At 40.9% G+C, this 18,065-nt stretch overlaps 1 protein-coding gene across 8 annotated transcripts in view; it reads left to right on the top strand.

Moving 5' to 3' along the window:
- The window catches only part of LOC126267401 (condensin-2 complex subunit G2-like), a 266,223-nt gene that overhangs the window by 219,574 nt on the left and 28,584 nt on the right, over positions 1–18,065 (top strand). For 4 of the 8 annotated variants that reach the window (XM_049972609.1, XM_049972613.1, XM_049972612.1 and 1 more), the window contains exons 22-25: positions 5,953–6,204; positions 7,460–7,690; positions 8,540–8,794; positions 11,838–12,056. In XM_049972609.1, coding sequence (XP_049828566.1) covers positions 5,953–6,204; positions 7,460–7,690; positions 8,540–8,794; positions 11,838–12,056 — 957 coding nt within the window. The remainder of the gene's footprint in view (positions 1–5,952; positions 6,205–7,459; positions 7,691–8,539; positions 8,795–11,837; positions 12,057–18,065) is intronic. The other 4 variants (XM_049972616.1, XM_049972610.1, XM_049972614.1 and 1 more) reach the window with 2 other exon arrangements.

Here is an 18,065-nt window from a genome sequence, read left to right as displayed (position 1 = left end):
GCCAATTCTCCTCTTCAACAGAGTCTAAGGCCATAATTTTCACATTATCCATTTAACTTTGGGCACAAAAATTTAGAGGTTAGTTCTTAAAAAGGTGGCCTCCACACAGTTTGGGAGGGTTAAGGGAAATTCTACACTGTGCGGGGTTTTGCAGAAACTGGCGGTGTACATATACACACACAATCATGTGATAGATGAAAACTTACATAGTGAAATTCTGTGAATGAGGTAATGCTTTTTGTTGTTTAGATGAAAAGTTACATAGTGAAATGAGTTAATGCTTTTTGTTGTTTATAAAATCATTATCTTTGTGAAATTTAATGAAATATGTTTCACATTCCAGGTCTTGGGTAGGACCCCTCTAAAAGCTTTTAAAGAGCCACAGGATGGGGTGACATTTTCTCTAGAGAGGAGATTTGAAATTGACAAAGCCATAGATTTTTTTCTAAAAGCACTGCCATCAAAATAGGTGCTGCCCTCACCGTTTCAGATTAATATTTGGTGTGCGGGCTAACTTGCCCTACATCATCATGACACACTCTATGACAGATCACGCATTGTGGCTTTCCTTGCTATAAGTTTGTGATGCAGGTCAGTGACTTGGGTAGTTTCACTCAGGAAGGCCTTGCCTTAATAGACACTTTATGTCCCCTAATTGGTCTCAGATACATACAACTAGCTCTGCAGATGACGAAGAAATTGAAGAAATGTATGATGAAATAAAAGAAATTATTCAGATAGTGAAGGGAGACGAAAATTTACTAGTCATGGGTGACTGGAATTCGGTAGTAAGAAAAGGGAGAGAAGGAAACATAGTAGGTGAATATGGATTGGGGGTAAGAAATGAAAGAGGAATCCGCCTGGTAGAATTTTGCACAGAGCACAACTTAATCATTGCTAACACTTGGTTCAAGAATCATAAAAGAAGGTTGTATACATGGAAGAAGCCTGGAGATACTGGCAGATTTCAGATAGATTATATAATGGTAAGACAGAGATCTAGGAACCAGGTATTAAATTGTAAGACATTTCCAAGGGCAGATGTGGACTCTGACCACAATCTATTGGTTATGAACTGTAGATTGAAACTGAAGAAACTGCAAAAAGGTAGGAATTTAAGGAGATTGGACCTGGATAAACTGAAAGAACCAGAGGTTGTACAGAGTTTCAGGGAGAGCATAAGGGAACAATTGACAGAAATGGGGGAAAGAAATACAATGGACAAAGAAAGAGTAGCCCTGAGGGATGAAGTAGTGAAGGCAGCAGAGGATCAAGTAGGTAAAAAGACGAGGGCTAGTAGAAATCCTTGGGTAACAGAAGAAATATTGAATTTAATTGATGAAAGGAGAAAATATAAAAATGCAGTAAATGAAGCAGGCAAAAAGGAATACAAACGTCTCAAAAATGAGATCGACAGGAAGTGTAAAATGGCTAAGCAGGGATGGCTAGAGGACAAGTGTAAGGATGTAGAGGCTTATCTCGCTAGGGGTAAGATAGATACTGCCTTCAGGAAAATTAAAGAGACCTTTGGAGAAAAGAGAACCACTTGTGTGAATATCAAGAGCTCAGGTGGAAACCCAGTTCTAAGCAAAGAAGGGAAAGCAGAAAGGTGGAAGGAGTATATCGAGGGTCTATAAAAGGGCGATGTACTTGAGTACAATATTATGGAAATGGAAGAGGATGTAGATGGCGATGAAATGGCATGAAGAGTTTGACAGAGCACTGAAAGACCTGAGTCGAAACAAGGCCCCAGGAGTAGACAACATTCCATTAGAACTACTGACGGCCTTGGGAGAGCCAGTCCTGACAAAACTCTACCATCTGGTGAGCAAGATGTATGAGACAGGCGAAATACCCTCAGACTTCAAGAAGAATATAATAATTCCAATACCAAAGAAAGCAGGTGTTGACAGATGTGAAAATTACCGAACTATCAGTTTAATAAGTCACGGCTGCAAAATACTAACACAAATTCTTTACAGACGAATGGAAAAACTGATAGAAGCCGACCTCGGGGAAGATCACTTTGGATTCTGTAGAAATATTGGAACATGTGAGGCAATACTGACCCTACGGCTTATCTTAGAAAATAGATTAAGGAAAGGCAAACCTACGTTTATATCATTTGTAGACTTAGAGAAAGCTTTTGACAATGTTGACTGGAATACTCTTTCAAATTCTGAAGGTTTCAGGGGTAAAATATAGGGAGCGAAAGCCTATTTACAATTTGTATAGAAACCAAATGGCAGTTATAAGAATTGAGGGGCATGAAAGGGAAGAAGTGGTTGGGAAGGGAGTGAGACAGGGTTGTAGCCTCTCTCCGATGTTATTCAATCTGTATATTGAGCAAGCAGTGAAGGAAACAAAAGAAAAATTCGGAATAGGTATTAAAATCCATGGAGAAGAAATAAAAACTTGCCGATGACATTGTAATTCTGTCAGAGACAGCAAAGGACTTGGAAGAGCAGTTGAACGGAATGGATAGTGTCTTGAAAGGAGGACATAAGATGAACATCAACAAAAGCAAAACGAGGATAATGGAATGTAGCTGAATTAAGTCGGGTGATGCTGAGGGTATTAGATTAGGAAATGAGACACTTAAAGTAGTAAAAGAGTTTTGCTATTTGGGAAGCAAAATAACTGATGATGGTTGAAGTAGAGAGGATATAAAATGTAGACTGGCAATGAGAAGGAAAGCGTTTCTGAAGAAGAGAAATTCGTTAACATCGAGTATAGATTTAAGTGTCAGAAAGTCGTTTCTGAAAGTATTTGTATGGAGTGTAGCCATGTATGGAAGTGAAACATGGATGATAAATAGTTTAGACAAGAATTGAATAGAAGCTTTCGAAATGTGGTGCTACAGAAGAATGCTGAAGATTAGATGGGTAGATCACATAACTAATGAGGTGGTGTTGAATAGGATTGGGGAGAACAGAAGCTTGTGGCACAACTTGACTAGAAGAAGGGATCTGTTGGTAGGACATGTTCTGAGGCATCAAGGGATCACCAATTTACTATTGGAGGGCAGCGTGGAGGGTGAAATTCGTAGAGAGAGACCAAGAGATTCAGAAGGATGTAGGTTGCAGTAGGTACTGGGAGATGAAGCAGCTTGCACAGGATAGAGTAGCATGGAGAGCTGCATCAAACCAGTCTCAGGACTGAAGACCACAACAACACATACAACTTTATAATATGGCAGCTATGGCCATTGAAATTCATGTGAAATTGGACTTGAATAATGGTTTCACTGTGTTAAAACAGCATCTTCAGATTGTTAGTTGTGCCACATTAATAGAGGAGACACCCCCAACCTGTCACATAATCAAACCCCATAAAGAGAGGAAGTCTCATCAAATAATAAATAGCAGAGCATTGGTGCGAATAGTGCTGGGGATGAGACATCTGCTTTAACGTCGCAATAACCAACTACAGGTGCCTCATCCTCTGTCATATTCGCTGCAGCTGCAGCTGTATACAGCTGACTACCTCCAATGCTTTACTCTTGTGATGATCAAATACAGGTGCCTCAACTGCTGTTCTCTTCACCCCAATGCTCTGCCACTTATTATTTGTTGATTACTTCCCCTCTTCATACGGTTTGAATACGTGACAATGAACGGTGCGGGCGTCTCCACGTCTGTATCTATGTGACATTGCTAACAACCTGTAGATGCTGCTTTAACCCAGCGAAACAGATTGTTAATAAATCATCACATAACAGCTGTTTGCAATTTACTGAATTTCAGTTTACCCTGATCTCAGATAGTTCCACCTGAAGTACTTGGTTCTAGTGAGACTTCTGTACTAACAGACTGTACCACTGCAAGAACATCTGTCTCAAATTTTCCGGCAATCAGAAAATCTTTTTTGTTTATCCATCTGTTAAACTCTTCTGAAAACTTTGTTCCTTGTGCAGCCAGGGTTTCATTAATTGTGCATTGCTGTTTAGTGGCCAAATCATTAAATTGCTCAGTCAGCTGTTTGACATTAGTTTCTAACAGAACTTGAGCCGTTTTTAATACACTGATGTCATCTGTTAGCTTGTAGCCATTTCCAGTATTTCTTTGTTGGCTTGTTTTAAATTGGATATCTCCATCTTAATCTGTTACATTCATTCTGTAGCAACAAGACCAAGAGCAGTATTAATTTGACTGGCCAGCTCCCATGCTACTCAGTCAAAATTAGCGTTCATCATAATGGTTAATTTGTCAAACATCTCTGTAAATGGATCATTAGTTTTACTAGCTAGCTGAACTTCCTCACCAGATTGAAATTGTGCATCCAATTCGTGTTCAGAGGTGGCGGAATTCACGTCCTGCATTGTCGGATCAAGAACACTACCGCCATCAGCCTTAGGTTCAGTGTCTACATCATTCATGGTATACATCTTCACTAACTTCCCAAATTTAGTCATACCACACAACAAGAATGCTTATTATTAAGTCAACTAAATTACTTGCAGCAGAGTTAACTTAATATGCAAAATGACAAGATGGATGCCACAATATAAAACAACAGAACAGCATCTTCTGTCTGTTTTTAAAATGGTGAAATTTTCTGTTTGAAATCTTTTGCAAATTAAAACTTGTAGTGACCAAATATGGATCATGGACCATTCATTGCAATGTTCGAAAAATCATAACGTGCAAATACAAGCGAAAAAATCGTGAGATGCAAATGCCAGCAATAGAATTATGTTATTCTTATTTCTTTTTATCGTTGTTCTTGATGAATGTCATCTAAATATTAAAGTGGATTTTCCATTGTTTCCTCTAAATATTCATTTGTTATTCCTCTCCAATGTTGGTCATTGAACGTGCAACAGAGAAACCACACAATTTTTGTTGGAGGTAACTATTTTTTTTATTTTTTTTTTTTGGGTGGGAGGGGGGGGGGCACTGGGTACGAGATGAAGTGTGCATTTCTTGGCTATTGAGATATTTCAGTGAGAAGTTTCTTGATAAGTGACAATACAAATAGTGAATAAAAATATTACTTTGTATAAGTTAGTTATCACAGAAAGAAAGTACATCCCAATGATTGTGGGAAAAAAAACTTTTTATGAAAGGGCCATGAGGTGCAAATTGGTTGATAATTCTGAAAAATGAAAATTATAGACATTTAAATTACCACCATCAGTAAGAAAAATATGGATGCACATCAGACCAATGAACATGTTTGGTTACATCATTGTACGATGACATGTGACTGATCAGTTGAAAACAATCTTACTGAAGATAATGGAAGATAAAGAAAATGATAGGCATATTAATCTTTGAAGGGAAAGGGTTCTGTGTTGATTAATGAAGAGTTAACCACAGAACACAAAAAGTGTTGTGTCGTTTTATCATCGAACAGTCCACTTCTGATTTCACACCAAGGGCCTGTGAATATCATACGAATACAATGAAAATTCTATTCATGACAGTGGAGGCAAGGAAAGTAATTGGTTGTATAGCAATTACACAGAATTAATTATAAGGAATAGAGTAATTATTGCCACCAGACTGGAGTGCATAAGACTTACAATCAATCTCTTCACGCTCCACAAGAAAAACGGTACAGGAACATTTATCAGACAAGTGAAGTTACACGTTTGCTTGTTAAAAACAACGTAGATTAGCAGTTCTACAAAATTCTCAAGAAGTTTGACGTCTTTGATAAAACTAAATCTCTGGTTTTTAAAATATTTTTCTTATATAGAGTGGTTTAAAGAGTACTGAAAAAATACGTTGTTCCAAAGCACAACCCATTTCAGCTAAAAGACAACATCGCCTTTTAGTGCACCTAACATGTTATTTCAATTATCATTAACTGGATTTCAAACTTATTAATGATCAAAACTATGACAATCTCTTTTTCTTTCCAGGGTGAAAAAACTCTGCAGACAGTGTTCTCTTCTACCAAATGATCTTAGTGTTTATATTGTATTGCATATTTTCAAAATTACAGGATTTTGGAAAAGATGATGGATGTCCTAAAGGAAGCTCGTACTGAGCTGACAAATCCACAAAAGGAAGCTGAACAAGATGCTGAGCCAACAGATCTCCAAATGGAAGAACAGGATGTTGAACAGCCAGAGAGAGTAAAACAAAAAAAGAGGGCAAGACCAGACAATCCAGTCCATAAAAACAACAATCAAAGTCCTGTAGATGTAAATAAAACCAGCAGTAGGGGAAGAAAATTGAGGACTGCTAAAAGACGGTGAGAACTGTTAGTCCTCATAATATTCTTTTGGAAACATTCTGAAGTATACATTCTTCGAAGGCAATCATTGTATCTTTTGAATTTTTAAGAAAATGATTTCAAAGTAATACAGGGTAAGTTTCTACTTTACAATGATCATTATGGGGTTTGTGAGAGAAATACTCTTCACAACCTACTCATTACCAATGGTGGTCATTCTACAATTGCGAATGACCAACAAACATTTATTTAGTTTGTTGTGAGGTTGTATCTTTGGGTCATCCAAACATGTTAAGTTTGTTTCATTTTCATAGAAGGCTATTAGTGTTTACATAACTATCCATTTACAAATTTGGCACTACATTGCAAAACTCCCACCTTGGTGGTAAACACTTGTTTTACATAGAGCGAGAGTGAAGAGGGGGGACTACTATATTCATAGCCATTTATTCCAATAGGAGGAACAACCCAAGGATCCTGCTAATGGTGTGATATGTGTTGCTTCAGATTTTGTTTGACTGTTGTACTGTTGTCATGATACAGAAACATATTACACACTTTTCTTTACATAGGTGTCAAAGCTGTTACCAATTCCTTACACCAACAAGCCTAAGAAATTACTTGGTTAGATGGTTGTTGGGAGTCACTAAATCTATGTAAATAATTGATATTGATGGCTGTTAATTTCTTTAGTCACTGCAAATGTAAACTAGCAGACAACATTGTGTTCAGTACATCTTACATGTTAATGAATAAGAGGATGTAGACATATAACTAAATTAAAGTCCCTTGCCACATTTTTCTGTCTATGTGAAGGCTAATCTTAGGAACTACTTTAGGGATTTTGACAGATTACTAATACGTAAATATTCATGAGGAAGGCTGCAGTATATAATTTATAAATATTTTTTTTTTAGAAATTGGCTGAAGTACGATGAATTAATGCCATCACTGTGTTTCGTGTCTGTATATAAAGGCAAATCTCAGAAACAACTGAAGGGATTTTGATAGGATTTTCACTAATAGATAGACTGATTGATGAGAAAATTTGATGTGTGTATTATATTACCGATACGCCAGCCAAGTCCTCAGATTGTAGATACTTGGTGCTGCCTAGGTGAACTGGGACCAGTTGCTAGTTTGTAACTATTTCAGTGATCATTAACCAAAAGTGACACTTGTTCTTGCTTAGGTATAAACTGTCTAAATATTGTAGTCCCTTCTAGAAAATAGCTTTGTTTTTATGCTGTCTTGCATATTTTAAAAATTTCAGTGGTTTGAAGAAGTTGGTGGACGTTGTAAAGTTGACTAGCAGTGAGGTTACAAATCCACAAAAGAAAGCTAAACCAAGAAACATACAAATGGAAGATGAACAAAAAGTTAAGCTACTAGATAATGCAAAACAAAGTGAATGTGAAACATCAGCTTCATCAGTCAACAAAACACCAGAAGATGCAAATGAAACTAGCAGTAGTGGCAGAAAATTGAGTGCTCGTAAAAGACGGTGAGAATTGTTGGTTACTATATTATTCGTTTTGAAGCATTCTGTACCTTGAATCCTTTGAAGGAAGTCATTGCTAATTTTGAATGGTCATAAAATGAGTTGTAAGTATGTATATGTATGGTTCTACTCAATAAATACTATTGGGTTTGGGATCAAAACCTACTTATAATCATCAGCACTGGTTGGATTCCAAATTTGAGTTCTATCAGTCAGTTCTGTTTGTTATATGGCGTGATATTAGATTCATATTGTAGTTGTATCTTTGAATCAACTTGATGCCCTGTTTTCATACAAATCAACAGTAGAGTATACATTAGCTTACGTTCATGGTTTTCTTAGTTAGGCTGCAAAACTTGTATCATGATTTAAAGCCATTTCTTTCATGTGCGCAAAGAAAGATAACACTATTCTTACAGTCACCTTTTCTGGCAGGAGGAGGAACTCAAGCTATTCCTTTGGTTCTCATTTTGTTTGTTATCTTCCCTTTCTTGTGACACAAACAATGGCTTACACAGTTTCCTTTACATTGGGTTCAAAGCCATTGTGACGCTGATAAACTGAGAACTCTAAGAAGACATTTGAAAAGGTGGTTGATGGGAGTAGGTAAATTGTAATAGACTGTTCTTGATGCCTACTGGCTTCTTTGGCTGCTATCAACTACATCTACCTGACAGCATTGTGTTCAGTGCATCTTAAGTGTGAATAAATAAGAGACTTCCAAACCATTTCAGTGATCACAAACTAAGAGTCTCTCTTATTCATTCTTAGGTGTAAACCACTAAAGCATTCATTCTCTTCTAGCAGAACAGCTTAGTAATTGTGTTACTTTGTGTGTTTTCAAAATTGCAGTGTTTTTGAGAAGACAGTGGAAGTTACGAAGGAAACTCACAAGGAGATGACAAATGCACGGAAGCAAGTTGAGCAGGATGCTGAGCCAACCAGTATACGAATGGAAGAGGAAGAAGAAGTTGAGCCTACAGATAGTACAAAACAAAAAGAATTTGAAACACCAGAGCCACCAGTCAATATAAACAATAATCAAAGTCCTGAAGATGAAAATAAAACCGGCAGTGTTGGAAGAAAATTGAAAAACAGAAAAAGACGGTAAGAAATGTCAGTCTCAGTCAGTATTCATTTGAAAGCGTTCTGTAGTTCACATCCTTGGAAGGCAATTGTTGCATATTTTGAATATTCTGAAAATGCATTCAAATTAATACGGTGTGAGTTTCTGCTGTATATTAAATGTTTTAAACTTTGGGAGCAAAATACTCATCACAACCTATTCGTTATTAGTGGTGATAATTGCACTTCTTGGTTGGGGGTGGGCATGGGGGGAGGACTACGACTTACATAACCATCTTTTCTTATAGGAGAAGCAACCCAATGGTATTGCCAAAGATAATGTAACAGATGTGTTGCTTCACATTTTGTTTGATTATTGTACATTTTTAATGATACCAAACATTTTACACACACACACACACACACACACACACACACACACACACCAGCAGGTCAGAGCCAATTTCACCATTATCACTTTGTTACACCAAAAAGTTGAAGACTTTACTCATCTAGGTGGCTGTTGGGGATCGCTAAGCCTGTAGAAATAACTGACAATGTTTATTAATTTCTTTAATCACTACCAGTTTCAGGTAGCATACAATATTTCGTTTTTTACATCTTACATGATACTAAATAAGAGGATCTATAATATGTATTACATAAGACCTAAAAATTCTCACCTTGCAATAACTGTGAATTCTGATTCAAAATTCAAAAACACAAAATTTTTGTAAGAAATGTTATTTCATAGTTATTTGTATCCAGTGAACTATTTTTTGCATAAAAATATCGAAACTGTAATGACTTGTTGGTTAGTGGTATTTAATATCATCTGGGAAAGCCCAATTTGCAAAGATAATATGCTTAAGAATGTGTATGCAAAACTGAAACTGCACAAATGCAACAGCATGTCAGTGCACTCGATGCTCTGTTGCCCCTTTAATAAGGGTGGTTAAATGATCTCTGTACACACCGTGTAATGCAGTGTAGTAATCAGCCATGGGAGCTATCATTTTTAGAATAGAGGAACACGTACATTTGTGTGCTAGCTAAACAGTGATTGCAGATTCTTTAACATGCCAGTTTGAGGTGGTGGGGGTTTGAACTGTGGTTGCATCAGATACCAGTAGAGTTCAGGCTTGAACTACCTCTTTTAAAAATCTGGAAATCTATACAAGCAACTTTGCAGTATCCAGTACTGGATACTTTCCTTTCTTATTTTGAAATGAGTGAAATGACTAATCCTGACCTACAAGGAGTTTGATTAGAACACTCACAGTGCCAGAGGGGATTGTGTTCCTATCAATTTCTCCTCTGATGGTCATAATTCTTTTTTGTTTATGATAGCAACTGACTGCCAGTTCATAGTGCCCACATTCTGCATTACAGCAACAAGAAAACACAACCTGTCAACATGTTTTGACCTTGCCAAAAGTCTTCTCTTAATGCGTGAGTAGAACTATATTTTGTTGTACTTCTACATGAAGTACTTTGATGGTTATATATGTAGCACTGTAAAGTATGGGCCAGACAAATGTGAATGGCCACAAAAGGTTGAAATCAATAATCTGCTGATTTTGTGATTATGAAATTGGGGTGAAAAGAAAAATAAATTGGAGAAGCATTCTGTTCAGTGGTGGGAAAACGCTACTGCTTCTCAACATAAGCATTCATTTGTTGGAAGCTTAAATACAGCGAAAAGAAGAAAGCAAGGAAACCATTCTGAAAAAATAAGTGTTGAAGCTTTTGCAAAAGCAAACAATCCAGACAAAAGACTCCCCCAGCACTCCCTTTTGTTTTCTTAGACAGTCAGTTTCAGCAAACTGAGGCTTTGTCTTCAGGCACATAGCATGATAACTTTTTAAATTCTATAGTTTCAGGTGCATACACATAACTATATCGCAATCTCCTGCCACATTTTTCTGCGTGTTATGTGAAAACTAATTTCAGGAACTACTGTAGGGATTTTGGAACAGTTTTCACTAATAACCTGTCACCAGGTAGTCTCTGGTATGTAATTCATAAATTTTTCTACGGTCGCAGGTTCGAATCCTGCCTGGGGCATGGATCTGTGTGATGTCCTTAGGTTAGTTAGGCTTAAGTAGTTCTAAGTTCTAGGTGACTGATGACCTCAGATGTTAAGTCCCATAGTGCTCAGAGCCATTTTTTAGCCATAAATATTTCGTGCAGGTTGGCTAATTAGGATGAATTAAAGCCAACGTTGTGTGTTTTTGTCTGTACATAAAGACAAAGCTCAAGAGCAACAGTGAGTATTTTAATAGTATTTTTCACTAATAGGTAAACTGATTGATGAGGGAAGTTTCAGTGTAAGTTATGAGGTTTGGGAGCAAAATTCTTCTATACAATAAGTCAGTATAGTCAGTAATTGTTAAATTCCAAATTTTTGCTGCAAATAAGTATTTGTTATCTAATATGCTTATGAGATTCATATTGTAATGCTATCTTTGACACAACTATCAATGTTCTGTTTTCATACAATTCACTAATAGTGTTTGAAATACATCAGCTTCAATTTAAAATTTTCTTTTGTTGTTTGCAAAAATATAACCCCGACGTCATTAAAATTTTTTCCCACAGAGAGAGAGAGGGAGGGTTGGGAACGAGGACACTACTATCATTGACACCTACTCTTTCAGAATGAGCAGCTCAAGAGTTCTGCTGATGGAATAACAGTTCTGTTGGTTCACATTTTGTTTGTTACCTTCTTTTAGTAACATTGAACATGGTTGACACAGATTTCTTTGCACTGGATTCATAGCTATTTTGACATTGTTTAACCAAGATGTTTGAGAAGACACTTGACTTGGAGGTTTATAGGATTAGATGAAACAGACTAACGTTGATGGCTATTTACTTCTTTGGCACTACAAACTTCAGCTATGAGACGACATTGAGCTTAGTGCATCTTATATGTCAATCAATAAGGGAATTTCAAACTCTATCAGTGATTGTTACCTAAGTGTCACATCTTATTTCTTATTTGCAAACACACATAACGCTGTATTCTCCTCTTCCAAAACAATGTAGTATTTAAGTTATCTCATGTATTTTTAAAATGCAGAGTTTTTGAGGAGACAGTGGAAGTTCTGAAGGAAAAGGAGATGACAAATTCACAAAAGGAAGTTGAGCAGGCTGCTGAACCAACAAATATACAAATGGAAGAGGAAGAAGTTGAGTCTCCAGATGAATGTGAAACACCAAAGGCTCCAGGCAATAAAACACTTGGAGAAGCAAATAGAACCAGCAGTAATGAAAGAAAATCGAGTACTCATAAAAGACGGTGAGAAATATTGGTTGCCATATTATTTGTTAGGAAGCATTCTGTAGTTTACATCTTTGTAAGGCACTCGTTGCATATTTTGAATTTTCAGAATATAAATTCAAGGTAACGTAGTGTAAGTCTCTGCTTAATAATAAAGGTTATGAGGTTTGACTTCAAAATACTCATTATCAGTTATGGTAATCCTGCAGTTGTGTACAACCGACTGGTATGTATCTAGTTTGCTATGATGTTTTCATTGTGTGTGTGTGTGTGTGTGGTGTGTGTGTGTGTGTGTGTGTGTGTGTGTGTGTATATCTGCTTGTGTCTGTATATGTATGGATGGATGTGTGTGCGTGTGGGCGCGCGCGCGCGCGCGTGCGTGTGCGTGTGAGTATATACCTATCCTTTTCCCCCCTAAGGTAAGTCTTTCCGCTCCCGGGATTGGAATGACTCCTTACCCTCTCCCTTAAAACCCACAACCTTTCGTCTTTCTCTCACCTTCCCTCTTTCCTGAAGAAGCAACCATTGGTTGCGAAAGCTAGAAATTTTGTGTGTGTGTTTGTGTGTTAGTTTATTGTGCCTGTCTACCGGCATTTTCCCGCTTGGTAAGTCTTGGAATCTTTGTTTTTAATATATTTTTTCCATATGTAAGTTTCTTTCTATTTTATATATATAGATGGATATGTGTGTGTTAGTATATATCTATCCTTCCCCCCCCCCCCCCCCCCCCCCCCCCAAGGTGTGTATATAAAACAAATATTCCAAGACTTACCAAGCGGGAAAGTGCCGGTAGATAGGCACAATAAATAAAACACACACACACACACACACACAGAATTTCGAGCTTTCGCAACCGGCGGCTGCTTCGTCAGGAAAGATGAAAGGATGTGGGTTTTAAGGGAGAGTGTAAGGAGTCATTCCAATCCTGGGAGCGGAAAGACTTACCTTAGGGGGAAAAAGGATAGGTATATACTCGCGGGCGCGCACACACACACACACACACACACACACACACACACACACACACACACACACACACACACACACACCCATCCATACATATACAGATGTATGGATGGATATGTGTGTGTGCACGAGTATATACCTATCCTTTTTTCCCCCTAAGGTAAGTCTTTCCGCTCCCGGGATTGGAATGACTCCTTACCCTCTCCCTTAAAACCCACATCCTTTCATCTTTCCTTTTCCTTCCCTCTTTCCTGACGAAGCAGCCGCCGGTTGCGAAAGCTCGGAATTCTGTGTGTGTGTTTTATTTATTGTGCCTATCTACCGGCACTTTCCCACTTGGTAAGTCTTGGAATCTTTGTTTTTAATATATTTTTCCCATGTGGAAGAAAGAAACTTCCACATGGGAAAAATATATTAAAAACAAAGATTCCAAGACTTACCAAGCAGGAAAGCGCCGGCAGACAGGCACAATGAACAAAACACACACACAGAATTACTAGCTTTTGCAACCGATGGTTGCTTCTTCAGGAAGGAGAGGGAAAGATGAAAGGATGTGGGTTTTAAGGGAGAGGGTAAGGAGTCATTCCAATCCCAGGAGCGGAAAGACCCACCCTAGGGGGAAAAAAGGACTGGTGCACACACATGCGCGCGCGCACACACACACACACACACACACACACACACACACACACACAAGCAGACATTTGTAAAGGCAAAGAGTTCGGGCTTAGATGTCAGTCGAGGCGGAAGTACAGAGGCAAAGATGTTGTTGAAAGACAGGTGAGGTATGAGCGGCGGCAACTTGAAATTAGCGGAGGTTGAGGCCTGGTGGATATCGAGAAGAGAGGATATACTGAAGGGCGAGTTCCCATCTCCGGAGTTCGGATAGGTTGGCGTTGGTGGGAAGTATCCAGATAACTCGGACGGTGTAACACTGTGCCAAGATGTGCTGGCCGTGCACCAAGGCATGTTTAGCCACAGGGTGATCTTCATTACCAACAAACACTGTCTGCCTGTGTCCATTCATGCGAATGGACAGTTTGTTGCTGGTCATTCCCACATGGAAAGCGTCACAGTGTAGGCAGGTCAGTTGGTAAATCACATGGATGCTTTCACACATGGCTCTTCCTTTGATCGTGTACACCTTCCGGGTTACAGGACTGGAGTAGGTGGTGGTGGGAGGGTGCATAGGACAGGTTTTACACCGGGGGCGGTTACAAGGGTAGGAGCCAGAGGGTAGGGAAGGTGGTTTGGGGATTTCATAGGGATGAACCAAGAGGTTACGAAGGTTAGGTGGACGGCGGAAAGACACTCTTGGTGGAGTGGGGAGGATTTCATGAAGGATGGATCTCATTTCGGGGCAGGATTTTAGGAAGTCGTATCCGTGCTGGAGAGCCACATTCAGAGTCTGATTCAGTCCCGGGAAGTATCCTGTCACAAGTGGGATACTTTTGGGGTTCTTCTGTGAGAGGTTGTGGGTTTGAGGGGATGAGGAAGTGGCTCTGGTTATTTGCTTCTGTACCAGGTTGCATCCCGTAACTACCCTCCTGACCTGGTACCGTTCTCCTGCTCAAAGCGATCAGACAGGACGTCACCAATTCGGTATCTAAAATATCGTGGCTAGAGGAAAGACTGAATAAAAAGAGGAAGACAACCACGAAAACCCCATTCGTGAAGTTGCTCCAGGATGAGACGCCTCCAAGTGATATCGTAGGCCTTCTCAATGTCGAAAAATACACCTAGAAGGTGATGACGGCGTAGGAAAGCTTGTTGTGTAGCCGCCTCCAGGAGGGCAAGGTTATCGAAGGTGGAACGAAACCTCCTGAACCCACACTGAAAGCGACTAAGGAGTTGCCGGGATTCTAACATCCAGACAAGGTGGCGGTTGACCATCCGTTCCAAGGTCTTCCCTATGCAACTAGTGAGGGCAACACTACATTAGCTACTTGGGCTCGTGCGGTCTTTCCCAGTTTTTAAAAAAAGGATTAAAACTGCCTCACGCCACGCGTCAGGAAAGTGACCCGACACCCAAATTGCATCAAAAAGTGTGAGGAGGATTTCTTTGTTGCGCATTGTGAGGTGCCATAGCATACTGTAATGGATCCTGTCATGACCAGGGGATGTGTCACGAGCTCGAGACAATGCAGAATCCAGCTCCCACGTAGAAAATGGGCAGTTGTAAACTTCATGATAGGTAGACTGGAAGTCCAGACTACATCTCTCAGCAATGGCCCTATGGCCCTGGAAACCTGGATCCTGACTGGTTGTTGAGTAACTGTGGCAAAATACGCTGCCATAGTCTGGGCAATGTCTCGCGGATCCGTGTGGAGAGTGCCATTATTCATTACAGCAGCTATGGGGCACCTCCCTCCTCTGCCAGAAATTCTGCTGATGGTCTCCCACACAATGGAACTTTTGGTGGAATGATTAATGGTGTTCAGGAACTGTTGCCATGACCTCTTCTTGCTCTCACGAATAATGCGGCGACACCTTGCCCTCGCTACCCGAAATACTGCAAGATTCTCAGCAGTCGGCTGAGACTTGAACTGATGCAGAGTTGCACGCCTGGTCCTGATTGCAGAGCGGCATTTGGCACTCCACCAAGGCACAGGTGGCCTCTTCCGGGACCCCTGGACTGTGGAATGGATGCTGCAGCGGCGTGGTGGACCGTTTCGGTAATATGATCCACCCACACCTCAACAGTCGCACAGTGTTCGAATTGGGCCAACTGGCTATAAAGTGTCCAGTCAGCTCCACTGAGCACCCATCGTGGTGGTCTCCTTTCGGGGCCCACGCCATCTGGCAGGTGAATCCAGATGGGGAAATGATCACTGCCATGCAAGTCAGCGACCACTTCCCAGTGAGCACTGGCGGCAAGTGCTGGAGAGCAAAGCGAGAGATCAATGGCCGAGAACGACCCAGTCGCTGTGCAGAAATGAGTACTCTGTCCTCCATTGAGCAAGTAGGCACAGGACGACAGGAGAAGCCTCTCAATTGCTCTAACCCTAGGGCAGGTAATTGCAGAGCCCCAAAGCACATTGTGGGCATTAAAATCTCCACAAATAATGAATGGTTGGGGGAGCTGTGTAAGAAGGTTGGTGAGGGCCACTTCATCAAGTGCGTCATGTGGGGGCAAGTAAAGTGAACAGTCAGTCAATAGGTGACGTACTTGCACAGACACAGCGACAGCCTGTAAAGTAGTCATAAGCGAGAGAGGCGAGGAGTGGTAGTCCATCCTGATGAAAATACCCACACCTCCTCTAGCTCTCTCTCCACGCAGGTCATCCTTTTTGTAGAGTGTATAGCCTCGCAGCTCATGGGAGTATGAGGGATGGAAATAAGTCTCCTGGAGACAGAGACACAATGGTCTACCCTGAGAGAGAAGACGAAGTTCCTCCACATGCATCCTGAACCCTTGCAAGTTCCACTGAAGTATGGGAGCCATCTATGTTGGGGGTAGCACCTTCATCCTGCCTCTCCGACGGGGCGGGGAGACCGCAGCAGGTGGAGGGGCAGGTGTGGGGCGAGATGATTGCCCCACACATATGTTGTATTCCATTAACTCTGGGGAAGAGTCAGATGAAGCCTCACGTAAAAACAACAGTTGCTTGGTCAGATGGCTTACTAAGGGATCTGACCCGGTGTTGCTGCTGTACAGGAGCTTTCTGTGGTTTGGTGGGCTTTGGGGGAGCTGATGTGGGAGTGGTAATTGGTGCACTGGGCTTGGGAACAGTCTCAGCTGTTGGAGGCGATAGGGGCTGGCCCAAGTTCGCCACTGTACCCTTGTCTGCCATTTGAGTAGGGGTTACCGGCTCTGAAACACTGGCTGCGTTGCAAGTGCACTGCCAGCTGCAGGTGTTAGTGCCAACACTCACCACCTGTGTTGAGGCATCGACTTTTGGAGTAGGCTTCTGAACCAGGGATGCGAAAGATGTAGCAAATGTGGGAGGTTGCATCGACTTATAGATCTTCTTGGTCTCACCGTAGGGGATACGCTTGTTTCTTTTTATTTCCTGGACTTTTCGTTCCTCTAAAAATATTCGGCAGTCCCTACTCCAAACAGGGTGGTTTCCAGAGCAATTAATACATCTGGCTGGAGACGAGCAGCCAACTCCTTCATGAGCAGCCTTACCACAGTTGCCACAAGTCGCTTCACCTTTACACCCTCAGTTGGTATGCCCAAAATGCTGGCATTTAAAAGAGCGCATTGGTGACGGGAAATAAGGGCGCACACTAAGGCGAAGGAAGCCAGCTTTAATATGTTCTGGAAGTGTCGTGCTACTGAAGTTCAGAATATAAGAATTGGATTGCACAAGATTGCCATCAACCCTCTTCATGATATGTTGAACATCAACGATACCTTCCGGAGCCCACTCACGTTGCAGTTCGTCTTTGGGAATGTCGACTAGATCCTGGCATGTCACAACGCCTTTGCTATAATTCAAGGTGCTGTGCAGTTCAGTGTCTATGGCATACTCCCCAAGGCATTTAACAGCTTGCAGGTTCGTGGCTTGCTGGGAAGTGGAAGTTTCCACGAGCAAGGTCCCATTACGCAAACGCTTCACTGATTTTAAGGAGCCACAGATGCCCTCCAGACCCTTCTGTATATAGAGGGGCGAAACCTTCTCTAAACTACCGTCCTTCCGTTTCACAATGAGAAACACATTCTGAGTACCAGAATGCATTCTGTTACTAAAGACTTCACTTGTCAAAGATGTGCTGCAGTCAGGGGGCTGACTGCACGAGCCCTCTTCAGAGACTGGGTGTTAGAACCTTCCAGCAGCCCACCCTTTCCACTGGGAGGAGGAAAAGAGGATTTCGAAGGATCCATCTCGGTCCCACGAGCAGCTAGGGAACTAGAAGCCCACCTAGACAGAGCCCCGCGTGCCTATGTAAGCCTTACACAACTGAGGTGCGGCAGGTTCCCCAGAGGTTGCCCGTTATTGACTGTTCCACCTCAACAGCCATGCATCTCATCAGCACGCAGCACACCTTGAGATTGAGGGGTTGTTTATAGAGGTTTCTCCATCCTCGCGATCCGGGCGGACAAGCCAAGATCCC

Source organism: Schistocerca gregaria, chromosome 4, assembly GCF_023897955.1.
Source record: "Schistocerca gregaria isolate iqSchGreg1 chromosome 4, iqSchGreg1.2, whole genome shotgun sequence".
In the NCBI taxonomy this organism is placed as follows: domain Eukaryota; kingdom Metazoa; phylum Arthropoda; class Insecta; order Orthoptera; family Acrididae; genus Schistocerca; species Schistocerca gregaria.
The sequence above is the reverse complement of the archived record's forward strand: the minus strand, read 5'-3'. Positions and strand labels throughout refer to the sequence as shown.